Source organism: Poecilia reticulata, linkage group LG2 (genome assembly GCF_000633615.1).
Source record: "Poecilia reticulata strain Guanapo linkage group LG2, Guppy_female_1.0+MT, whole genome shotgun sequence".
Lineage (NCBI taxonomy): Eukaryota > Metazoa > Chordata > Actinopteri > Cyprinodontiformes > Poeciliidae > Poecilia > Poecilia reticulata.
Window position 1 is genome coordinate 14,380,989 of NC_024332.1, and position 12,763 is coordinate 14,393,751.

Below are 12,763 nucleotides of genomic sequence, written 5' to 3' on the forward strand. Positions count from 1 at the left end.
AATGAACAAAAAAAAAATCTCAAGGAGTCACACATTTATGGAACACTTTATTTACATGGCCCTTCACAGTGTAAAATAGAAACTTTATTTATGGAAATACTTACAAAAAGGCCATTTTTTCCACTGAACATTTCTTTTTTCTTTTAAATAGTACTCTAGGGTTATTTACATCTTTACAGTGTATTCAAAATACTCTTTTGGTAGCGGCCTCTTCACACATAAAAGACAAGTATGGCAGATTTTGGTCCCTATCCGGGGAGGGTTTGCGGAGGAAGAGGGGAGCCACTGGATTCGGAAATCAACTTTTGACCTCTGGACCCAAAACGAGGGTCAGTTTGTGTACATTTGAGAACGCCGAATATGGATTCCCATTCCTTCTCAGAAATTGCAACAACAATAACAACATTTTTTTCCTCTTTTAAATTACATTAAATAATAATTCTCAAATTTACACAAGTGCAATTGCGGTGAAGCAACAAGAAGTTGGTTTGAGATCCGTGGCAGACGGGGGGTGAGGGGGGTAGTTGATGGGGGTTAGTTCAGTAATTTGGCAGCAACCAAGACCCCACTTCATCATCGCTTCCAGCAGACAGCTCACATTGCATATCAGCCCTTTCGGGGCTTAAATAAATAGGTGGGGGAGGGGGACTCGATGTTATTGCTGACGCTGATGCATTAATGACGGTTCCTGAGCTTTTTGTCCCCATTTTCATGACCTACCTTTGCATTTAGTTTGCTGTAACTCTGCTTCGCAGAACAAACCTTTCTAGGTTTAAAGGATCCTTGAAAACCGCCGACTTCGTCCGACACCTAAATCATTACGTCGATAATCGACTACGGTGACCTTGAAATCAGATTCTGTCTGTTCGAGAGCCGAGGAGCGGAGTGCCTCTGGTCGGTGGAGTGTAGAAATTCGATTGGAACAAATCGGGTTTCCTCTCATCACTCCCCTCGCAATCAGAAATGTAAGAGAGTAATACCTACTACGTTGCGGTGGGGGAGGATAATGGAAAAGAAATTAATGTGGAAGGGAAAAAAACAAAAAACATCTTCACTGGATCCCTTTCGACCCTGAGATATCTGGAAACACGCAACGCTCAGACTGAACTCCGTCCGCCACATCTTCACAGGAAAAAAACCCCCATCTGAACATCACACTCATCGTCATCATCATCAGATCCTCTGTGACAAAAAAAAAAAAAAAGTCTTCAACTCCACCCGGGTCATGAGATGCGATCACTACCCGGCCCTGTAGATTAAATGTCAAACTGGGGATCTCTCGGTATTCCAGATCCCGGACTCCGCTGCGTCTCGTCTTTGGGTCTTGGTTGAGGAGGAGGGGAGTGGTTGTTTCCACGGGGATGCGGAGAGTTATGGGGTTTATTATTATTATTATTGTTATTATTATTAGACTGTGCAGTTTGAGTTGGTCTCAGAGCATGTCCACGTGGTTCATGGTATTGGATCGGTTGTGGATTTCCTCGAGGAAGTTTTCCAGCTGCTCGATGAGAACTCTCTTCTTAAACCTTTGACGATGGAAAAAAAAAAAAAAAAACATTTTAAAGTTTGCATTTTCAACATTGTTTACACCTACTGAAAGCTAAGCTAGATGTTTTTATGTTTTATTAACTTTCGTCACGGTACATTGCCGAACTCACTATTGAGGTTTTTATTTAATAAGGTGGTCTCAATGGGTTTTATTTAAGAGCGTAGGAGTTAGAGGGGCTGATTACAAATGCAACCCAACACTTTTTAGTTTACCTATTGAATAAAAAAGGTCTTTTAAGACCATGTACAATTTTTTCATCTGTGTTTGACATAAAACCCTCATAAAAACACATTAAATGTAGAAGTTGTAGTGTTATGTGACGTCTAAGGGGTGCGTATACTTTTGCAAGGTATTATAATTATTTGTTTCTATGTAGCAAAACATGAATATTTCAAAGGTGTTCAAAAAAAGAATGTGCAGGGGAAACCTAGACCCAAAAGGGCCACTTTATTAGGTACACTATATTGGTACTAAAGGCTCCTGCAGATTTGTCAGCTGAACTTCAAGAACTGATTCTCTCGGTCCAGCGCATTCTTCAAGTGATCCAACTGGATCTAGTGGCTGTGCAGACATGATCCGCCACGCTGTGTTCAGAATCACTTCGATCTCCTTTCTGATGCTCATTATGAACTCCAGCAAATCGTCTTCACCGCGTCTTGATGACTAAAAGCTTAGGGCAGCCAAGTTGTGTTTGATTTGTTGTTCGAGTTAATGAGAATGTAAAGTGGCCGACGAGTGCCGGTGGTTTTAATGTTGGTAAAAGAATCTACTTAATAGCTCTATGTATCACTCTTGGATGTGAGAAGTGCAGCTCTGCTACCTGGCGGCCTCTTTGATGATGTTTTGGAGGAAAATGAGCCGAGTGTCCAGCGTTCCCTGGATCTGCTTCAAGAGGAGGAAGATCTTCTCGTAGTCTGAAACACAAGAAAGGCAAAGTTCCTTCAGCCCAACTCCTTAATGAGAAAAACGTAATCCCGTTATTGATTGAATAATGATTTAAGTCATGCTCAACTGCTTAGATAGATCAGGAAAAGTTACAGCGCCCCCTACAGTTATGAATCACACACTGCCTCTCTTCCTGTCCTAACTAGATAGAATTTATCTTTCACTAAAGTATAAACATGACACTGAGGTCCATTTCTCCAAGCCACTCTTGTGCTCATGTCTACAAGCACATATCAATAAATCAGAATAGAATTAAAAATGTCATTTATTTCAGAAATGCAATTTAAAAAGAGACGCTTAATCGCCTGAGTGATATGTTTCATATGTTTCAAGTGTTCATTTCTGTTAATAACAATGACTTACAGCTTGACAAAAACAGTAATTTGGCATTTGTTTCTACTGCACATTTTCCTTCCACTAAATTTTCTTAATAATGTGCTCGCGGTCTGTCGGCCAGAATTTCTGCAGGACCAGTCCTGATCCCCCACATGTACGTACGTCTGCCAGGTTTTCTGATCTCCTTGGTGATCAGCACCCGCAGCTCGTTGTTGACTTTCGTCGTCTCGCCGTGAATGTGCTTCTTCAGGGCGGCGGGCGACAGGAAGCGGGTCGTCTGGTCCTCCATCAGCACCATCTCCACCCCTCCCTCGCCGCCCGGCGGCTCGCACGACCCGGGCATCCCGTTCTCCTCCTCGTCCTTGTGCCGGAGAAGCTGCGGTTCGGCGGCGGTGTGGTTCTCCTGGAGGTCGGTGGGCCCTGACGGGTGGTCCACCTCGGGGTCGGAGTTCGTGTCGGGGCTGTAGTGGTTCTGATTCAGGTGGTTGATTATCAGCTCAGGTTCTGGCGCGCCATCGTTTAAGTCCATATCTACGGGGTGAGAGAGTTAGGAGATAGGATCAGTTATCGATCAGGTTTAGCTGTGAGAAAACGTCGATGAGGCGACGGAAAGCTGATCTGCTTGTCCATTTTCATCTATTTTGGAGGAAAGACCACGGRTTTGACCTGTCGAGTGTCGTGGGCTGGCGGGCGGTGTCACCGGAGGCGTGTAGGCCCGGCCCAGACGCAGCAGGGGCGACATGCAGCGCCGTCTCTTGGGACCGCCGCCCGGCATGTTGCTGCTCTCTGCCGGTCGCTTGCCCTTGTTCTGCGGGCCGGTCACGAACTCGTCCGCCTCGTCGATCATCATGCCCTGCGAGGGAGATCGGGTGGTTGCATTTTACTTTAGAAAGTGCTCTTCCTTTCTACGTAAAGGCTGACGTGAAYGGGACGAGGCGCACCTTCTTGTCCAGTTTGAAGGGGTTTCCGAACGTGTGCAAACGCTTCGGCTGTTCGGGATCTGCGTCTCGGAGTGGCTGGGGGGCAGATTTAAGGAAGTCTTGGTAGTTTCCCATCTGGGCGATTGGCACGCTGTGGAGCTGGTCTGGAAACAACACGAGCAGAGGGCAAATTAGGTTCTAATTTAATTTTCAKTGTATTTGCAGCAGAAATCCTCTGAGGAATAGTCTAATGATCAATTTTCAGCTTGTCGGAATCGTATGTTTCCAGAAGATGAACGCTACATGCTCTATGCCCTGCAATCTTCTAGTATAAACAAGACTTTTTGGTGCGGATGCCCTTAAGAAACTCAAAGTTTGTCATTRAAAAATAAATCCATTTMTATGTTGTCCATCATTCAGGCTGTAGGTGAGCGAGAGAGARCAAGTCTGACAGCGGGAAGGCTAAATATCTTAAACTAAAGTTGATCTGTTTAATTATTTCAAGCTTTCAACCTCTGGCTTTCTTGGAACTTAATGGCAACATTTTGAAAACTTCACATGTTTACGTCTAATTGTCATGTGACTTTTGRATAGACTTTTAAAATGTTACAAAAAAGRAAATRCAAATTAGATGGGTTTTCATCTACTGATTTGGAGCGAATCAAACAGGTTGCACAAAGCATAGTTTTGTCAGATGTCGACGTTGCGCATGGCTGTAACAAACAGGAACAACTCAATTAAGCTCAAAAACTTGCTCGTGAAATTTCCATCTGCCTTTTCAAATGGGATACTTCAAAATGAGCATATTGATGGAAACACTGTTTATAGTTAGAATAAGGATATAAATTCGCTAAAATAATATACAAAATTCTTATATACAAATACACAAATTTGAATAAACCAATTCAAAACTACTTTATTGATCCAAAAAGGAAATTAAATGTTGTTGTAAATCATTAGTTGGGAAATTTGAATTTTGTATATTTAAATATCAATGAAAGATCACTTGAAAAAGTGGCTGAAAAAAAAAATTTAAATTATGTTGTATAATTTTATGTTACGAGGGTTTCTGCAGGTTTCACTATCTCAAATTTAAGACTTTTTAAGAACATTATGAATTAAATTTAAGATCTGTATTACGACAGGAATATACAAAAGAAAACTGCATATTTTCTATTGTAGTGCTAAGCTTTATTTGCAGAAAATCTACGTAGCATTATACAGGTTGGCATCAGAAATGATCCAGTGTCAAAGACACATCGTCCAGTCAACTGATGATGAACTTATTTACCTACAATAGATGCAAAAAAAGCTAGCCAGCTWGCAAGGCTACAGTGGCTAGTTAAACTCAAGAGAATGTAATGAAGATGTCTTCTGCGCACGACTCAAACGTTTGGCTGAGAAAAACATATTATACAGAATATACAAGATAAAATACACCTGTGATTAACAAATTTTGGGCCAACTCTAATGAATTTAAACATCTTAAGGATGTGTGAACACCCTGACTTTAGTTCTTGAAGAGAAATTGGCCAAACGTCGTATCATCAGGTGAAATCTTTACTAAAAGAGAAGACTGGCCACAAAGTTCAGATCGGTGCATTTACAGTAACATGAAAGTCCCGTCTCCACAGACAACATACCGGAGTCCTGCCCTCGTAAGGTGCAGACGGTGGTGTTGAGCAGGTTCCTCCTCATTCGGCTGAGCTGATCGAGCAAGTGGCTGCGTGGGATGTCGTAGGGATTTCTAAAGCTTTGAGGCTTCAGACCCTGAGGAGGCGCAAGGTAAGAAAGGATGGCAAAGAGAAGAGAGTGAGATAAAAAATACAACCAGGACTAAAAAAAAAAAAAAAAAAGCAGCTTTAAAATGGTGTCTTGTATCCCAGCAATAGGAGGGAAGACACTCAGGGATGTGAGGAGAATCACAGAGGATGTTAAAAACAAAAACAGCCATGGCGTATTTTATCCATCTTTTCTTACTTTGTTGAGCAGAGCCAGGTGGAAGCCCTGAAACTCTTTRGGGTTGAGCTCCAGAGGCAGAGTGGGAGCCTCTCCTGTGAGACTCTGCAGCTGCTGGATGAAATCCCGTCTCTGTGCCAGCGAGATGCCGCCGCCCCGCCATCGCACCTTGATGCCAGTCTCCGGAGCAGGTTTCTTCCCGATCGAGGTGATCAGGCGGTCGTACTCGATTTTTGTCTGGCAAAGTGGCAAAAAAAAAAAAAAAAAAAAAAAGAAGTTATTTTTAACAAAGTCATTGCAAAGGAGTAACAGAGGAATGTAAAACTGCAGAGTCATCAAACCTGCTGACTGAGCTTCTTCAGGTAGGACACGACGCTGTAGCTCAGACCGTACTCCATGTTCTCGGCCAGGAGGTTCGGCGCGCCCATTATCCTCAGCGCCTTTCTGAGGGACTGAGCGACRAAAAAGAAAGAAAAGGGAACATTATTTATTYCTTTTGTTTAGAAAAATGAAGTAACAATTCAGATTGGTCCGAATCRACTTACCCCGATATAATAAGGAGGCATGGTCTTCAGGTAGTTCTCAAAGGACTGCCGCCATTTGAGAGTGGGCTTGAACTTGTGCACTTTAATCAAGTCGTCTGCCARAGAAGCACAACATTGAAACAATGTTACACACATAAAGTACCACTGTTGTTGCTGCTGCAGCGGTATTTCATAACCCCATAATTCCACAATTGTTTTATTAAACTTGTTCAAAATGGATTAAATACATTTTCTAGCTGGTATTTCTAAATAAAGCTGCCAAAGAGCTCAGACGTTTACATGAACTCGTCATGGGGATGAATATCTTTATTCGTCTTGTGCTTTTAATAACGCATTTAAAAAATATATCATTCCCAACTAAAAATATATATATTTTTAGTTGGGAATAGCTGTATAAACAAAAAAAATGTTACAAATAAGAATTGCATATTCAACTTTGACATTTTCTTCTAATCTTCGCAAACACTCAGTAATTATCCTGCTTTGTCTTCTCACAAACCGACATTGAAGACTATTAGTCATTAATCGAAGATTTATTTGCATCTTTTAAGGCATTACTAATATAGCATAAAGACATGCTTAAGTTGTTGAAAGAAAAATCTGATGAATGTGACCCTTTTTTTAGTTGCGGCCCTAGATTAGAGACAGAAATATTACCCGAGCCTTTGAATAAAGAGCTCTTATAATTTTTTATAAGTATTTACAACAGGAAAATTGTTGTGATGTTTAAAGAGCAATCATTTTATTCTTATTTTTAAGTTTTGATATGAAGAAAAACATTTTTAAAAAACCCAATTTAAATAGATGATGGCTACATTTTCTCATATGACATGTTGATGTATCCACATAGTTTCTCAGCCCWACAACAAGGAAAACAGATCTAAATCAAAATGACRTGTACGCTTAGGGTCATTCTGTTGAGGAAATCAAATGTCTTTATTCCATGAAAAACCTGAAGAAATAGCTAAACTCTGCATTTTCTTTTCTGTTACATCCATTTTTAAAACTTTGGAAATTGTGCAATGCTCCGCAGAATTTCACTCTGGAAATTTCTCGAGGTAAAAATGAAAACGCGTGGAGCCGAGTCTTACCCAGAAGTGGCAGGAGGACGGGGTAGTTGTAGGGCATTACAAACAGGTTGACGCAGTTGAGAGCTGTGCTAGCCTTTAGGTAGCCAAAAGGTTGACCCAGGTCACTGTACTTGGCACTGTTACTTACAAACACCTGCAAAAAGCAAACATAAACCGATCGATAAATCAGCAGCGACATTTGAACTCGAATCSGCAAACAAAAGGCTGAAGTACAAAAGGAAATTACGTTGGTAAATTGCTCCAATAAGTCTAAATATATAGTAATTAAAACACATTAAGACGTCTGCAGGCTAGAAMTAAATGTCTAAGAGTAACTTAAATGTATCAGGATTAAAAGAAAAGGTTGCCGTCTCTTTAAAAGAAGTCCTCTTTAAAAGTGTTTGTTTCAGCAAAATCCTGGAAGAAAGTCAATGTGGTTAAAYAGGACAGGAGTCTGGAGATGAAATATCTGGCTCCAAACTATTCACATCAGGAAAAAATTTTAATAATCAGAAGATTTTTTTTCTTTTTTTTTTCAAAATCCAATCCTCTGTGTCTGCTTAAGCTCACTTCCTCCCTGTGTTTATTTTTTGGTCCATTTAAATTCAGTCAACAGCAGACCCAGTGAGCGGCTTCTGTAAATAAATACGGCGGTTTAGCAAAACTGCTGAATATTTTCCAATGCAGTTTCTGGTCAGGTGTGCTGACAGACAGGAAAAAAACAAAAAACAAACAATCTGGCTTTTCCCCGTGTACGAGGGGTGTGTGTCAGTCTCCGGCTGCCACTGTCAAACTTTGATCCATTTGGGAGCAGAACACATGCACGCAGACGTACGACCGGACGACAGCTCGCAGTTTCTCATCTCTGCCTTCTGTTCTCAGCAGACTCATCCGTCAGTTTCTACGCCCTCGGCTTCGCGTCGGTCATTTCCACATGAAACGCTTTTCACTCTTTAAGTTGAAGCCGCAACGTTCAGGGTAGTCTACTGAGATTTATGTGACAGGTCACAAAGTAGAGTATAATTTTTAAGACTAATAAAGGCTATCAAAATGTTTTACAACACATGAGAAGTGTTGTAAAAAAAGAAACCTTAACAATCCAAAGGGGCTTTTTATTTTTTCCTTCAGTTTAGCTAGAACATATTTGTTTCAAGTCACAAAAGCAACGTGACTCTTTGAATCAAATAAAGAYTTTTTTTGCAGTTCAGAATGTAAAAAAATTGTTTCAAATTTTAATAGAAAAAAAAAGTTTTGTTTTTAGGTGTCATATTTTCTTCAATTGAACATTTAAAGTTAATGGAAAATTACATTGCAAAAATGCATGTTTTCTTGAAAACATTTTTGGGAAAAATATAGTTAATAAAAAAGGAATAATCCTTACAGTATCAACATTTTTTGTGTGTGAAAACCTTATATGCACATATTGCATGAAAACCAAAGGGAAAAATAAATCCTATTTTAATAATTTAATTGTCATGTAAAGCATATTGAACTGCCTTGTTGAAATGTGCTACACAAATAAAACTGACTTGACTGTAACACGTTACTCAATGAACTCAAGGAAGGATTTCTGGTAGCAGTCTGTCTTGCAATGAATCTGAAAAGGTCTCTGACTGAAGACACTACAACTGTGTGACGGTTTCATGATGTGCTAACAGAGAAATTTCTGGGCAGCAGAGACGACATTTCACAGAAACATGTAATCAGCTTCTCACTAGCGGAACAAGTCAGCKTCGGGCTGGGGCCAATGACCGGGCCCTTGACGTGTATCACCTGCGCTKCTGGAAACTGTTGACWGGGRGCCGCTTTTGTCGTTTGATCTTTACCCAAGATGCACATCGGATAAACTGTGGGTGAAACAGTCACTGGGACTGACTACTATATATTCCATTGAGGGAAAATAGCTTTAACATTAAATACACCTTTCTCAACAGACGAGGGCGCACTTTCTCCGTCTATAATCAGACATTAAAGCAACTTGAAACCATTCCTCCCTCCCTGGAACCTCCAGACCCGGGCCCCCATGGGCTGCCCGGGCCGGGGGGCAGCCACCCCCCCCAGTCCCTCCTATAGCTCCGCGCCTGCAGCTGCTAATCTACCACGTCTGCTTTTTCTGCCCCTCTTTAAACATCATGACAAGCTACATTGACAATAAAAAACATCTTTTAAGGATAACTAAAAGACAACACTCCTTGTGTATTTGGAATAAATGTTCTTTTTTGTGCAGAGCTGTGCTAAATGCACTGGTTGGCAAAAAATCTCTCGCAGTGATCTGAGTGAATTCCTCCCCCTCTCTTCCTCAGGGAACGTGTGTTTCTGCAGATAGCTTTACCCACACAATAACTCTTAAGAGGACGCTTCAGTTTCTTGGCCTGACAGGTGACAACAGCCGACAGCAAACTGAGCTCAAATTCTTTCACTTTCCCAGTGTCCAGTTGGACCAGTCACAGCCTGCAATTATCCAGTGGTTTGGTACGAGTTGTGGAAAAACAAACAAGCAACAGCCAACATTTAAGACGGCGCTCTCTCACACACACGGTTTTTGTCACTGATCAGCTGAAATAAGGTCTGAAACTTCTCACAAAGAACAACTACCAAGCCATTCAGTCTGCACAATCAGAGCAAATTTGTATCTGGACTAAAATGAGATTTAAAACCTTAAAAGAAAGATTCCCAGCAGTCCAGTAGCGTTCTTAGAAATACAATTCTCTCCWCTCGGAGTGCAGCTTTCTGAGGCGTACCTGCCAGCAGGTGTGAGGGGATTTCCTCTCCAGAATGTACTGCGTGAGCGGCGAAGGCTCCAGCTCGTACTTGTCGAAGGGCACCTTGTCGATCACCATGGGCTCGGCGTCCGCACAGGAGAACCGGACCTGGGGGTGGGCCGAGCGGGGCGGCTATGTCGGATTACAGACGACAGGTTATTATTATTATTATTATTGCTATTTTTATGAATAAAAACAGCACACACTTTTACCTTTTTAAGGAATATGTAGTYTGCTGCTTAAATTAGGATGCCAGCAACTATGGAGGAGGATTATACAGCTTTCCCCCACCACTGATGCACAAGTGACCATTTCTACTTACCATCTGGAAAAAAAGTATTCACACCCTGTGGACCTTTCCACATTTTGTCACGATCACAAAATTCTGTGTATTTTTATAACATTTTATGCAACAGATCAACACAAAATAGAAAGTGAAGTGGCAGTAGTAGCGGTAAAATCTGAAAGACAGAAGTTAAAAGCAATGCTTGATTCAATTCAATGCTTTTAACTTCTATCTTTATTATTATTATTATTATTAAAGACGCAAATGTTTTGGGGTTTGCTTCAATTAACTTTAGACATCTAGAGATGGAAATCATTAACCGCACCTTTAAATTGTTTTATTTTTCTTTTGTTTAATGTAGTAAAGTAAAATAAAGGAASCTGCATACAAATGACTCACACTTTTAGATTTGTATTAGAAAAGAGTCTAGAAAAACGTTCTTGCATCATAATAATACACCACTTTTTATTCCAATAAAATCCCAGGAAAAATCATTGGTGTTTTAACAGAGCATCACTTTAAGCTTAAGAGGTATGGATACTTTATGTTGAAGAAGTATGCATAAATAAGTGANCCCCACCACTGATGCACAAGTGACCATTTCTACTTACCATCTGGAAAAAAAGTATTCACACCCTGTGGACCTTTCCACATTTTGTCACGATCACAAAATTCTGTGTATTTTTATAACATTTTATGCAACAGATCAACACAAAATAGAAAGTGAAGTGGCAGTAGTAGCGGTAAAATCTGAAAGACAGAAGTTAAAAGCAATGCTTGATTCAATTCAATGCTTTTAACTTCTATCTTTATTATTATTATTATTATTAAAGACGCAAATGTTTTGGGGTTTGCTTCAATTAACTTTAGACATCTAGAGATGGAAATCATTAACCGCACCTTTAAATTGTTTTATTTTTCTTTTGTTTAATGTAGTAAAGTAAAATAAAGGAASCTGCATACAAATGACTCACACTTTTAGATTTGTATTAGAAAAGAGTCTAGAAAAACGTTCTTGCATCATAATAATACACCACTTTTTATTCCAATAAAATCCCAGGAAAAATCATTGGTGTTTTAACAGAGCATCACTTTAAGCTTAAGAGGTATGGATACTTTATGCTGAAGAAGTATGCATAAATAAGTGAAAATCATGTTTTAGTGGAGAAAAAAAAATCTATATACTATGTTTGTGTTTCTCTTACTAGTGTTGGAGAGTTCTGGTCTGGCCAGAAGGCCTCAGGGATGGGCCAGTGACCGATGGGGACGCCGGTTTTAGGGTTGGGTCGTACGTAGATGAGCTTGTGACAGCAGTGCCAAGGCTGCAGGCTGGACTTCAGCGCCTCGGCTGGAGCGTCTGCTCAGAAACAGAGAGAGAAAGGTTCACCCAGGCAGAAACGTTTCTGCAGCAACGAGACGAMTGAACAGTTCTGATATGCGTGTTAGCAGTTAACCATGAAGGTGGGAGGATTATCCTAATGAATTCAGCTCAGTAGATTAAAAATGGTGAGTGGGAGAAGGTAAAAAAGCTTCTCGCTTTATCAAACAAACGCAGCACAGCAGATGTCAAGGAGGTTTCTTCTTCGTCTTTCGTTGGAAACAGATTTCACAGAAACAGAAGAGCCTCTCGTACCTTCCAGTGGAGGGGGGTCAGGTCCGGTCTTTTCGAAGTTTATCACCACGCCGCTTTGGATCTTCTGCACAAGAGACTCCAAACACTGATTCAACATGCGCTGGGAAAAAACACTGTAGGAACGGCCTGCAACACACAGAACACACAGGTTAGCGTCAACTTCAGGTCAGTGAAAAAGTTCAAAGTTAAACTATAAAGGCTCAAACAGGACATCTTAGCTAGCTTGATTAAAGCCGACGAATATTTAGTCTCGTTTTAGTCATTCGTAGGTTTTTTTTTCTGCTAAACATAGAATTACACAAAGTGTACACAAGAAACAACAACATCGATTATGAACCCATAAAAAACATCAATATGAAACAAGATAACCAAAGATCATCGCTGGAAAGTATCTTGAAGCTCTKAGTCRGATGGTTCTTGAACTTCTCCAGTACTGTCCCAGTAAATGTTTCTCAGACTACCAGTATACTGGCAGAAACAGAAATCAAACTTGTTCACCGTCTTGTAAATCAAGGCCATCACACCGTGACAAATACCAGCTCACGCCTAATTACACAACATCAGCACTTGTTTCTGGTTCACCGCTTCATTAGACAATACGGGCTTTTCAGATTTTCTCCACTTCACCTCTGTATTTAATGCAAACAACATCACGCCTATCTTTTAGCTATTTGCACTTATGTGTTAGCCCAGCAACATAAATGATGGACTGATATCTAACTTGGCAAACTCAACTGTTGCTGAACTGTGTGACGCTG

General features: G+C 40.6%; 1 protein-coding gene across 1 annotated transcript in view; it reads right to left on the bottom strand.

Moving 5' to 3' along the window:
* Positions 1 to 30: 30 nt before the first annotated feature.
* ints6 (integrator complex subunit 6) overlaps positions 31 to 12,763 on the bottom strand; it is a 26,487-nt gene continuing 13,754 nt past the window's right edge. The window contains exons 5-17 of the mRNA XM_008435416.1: positions 12,006 to 12,131; positions 11,578 to 11,729; positions 10,066 to 10,218; positions 7,346 to 7,478; positions 6,255 to 6,349; positions 6,051 to 6,161; positions 5,731 to 5,946; positions 5,394 to 5,520; positions 3,772 to 3,914; positions 3,497 to 3,683; positions 2,993 to 3,361; positions 2,370 to 2,463; positions 31 to 1,526 (exon numbers count right to left, since the gene is read on the bottom strand). Coding sequence (XP_008433638.1) covers positions 1,433 to 1,526; positions 2,370 to 2,463; positions 2,993 to 3,361; positions 3,497 to 3,683; positions 3,772 to 3,914; positions 5,394 to 5,520; positions 5,731 to 5,946; positions 6,051 to 6,161; positions 6,255 to 6,349; positions 7,346 to 7,478; positions 10,066 to 10,218; positions 11,578 to 11,729; positions 12,006 to 12,131 — 2,000 coding nt within the window. The 3' untranslated portion in view covers positions 31 to 1,432. The remainder of the gene's footprint in view (positions 1,527 to 2,369; positions 2,464 to 2,992; positions 3,362 to 3,496; positions 3,684 to 3,771; positions 3,915 to 5,393; positions 5,521 to 5,730; positions 5,947 to 6,050; positions 6,162 to 6,254; positions 6,350 to 7,345; positions 7,479 to 10,065; positions 10,219 to 11,577; positions 11,730 to 12,005; positions 12,132 to 12,763) is intronic.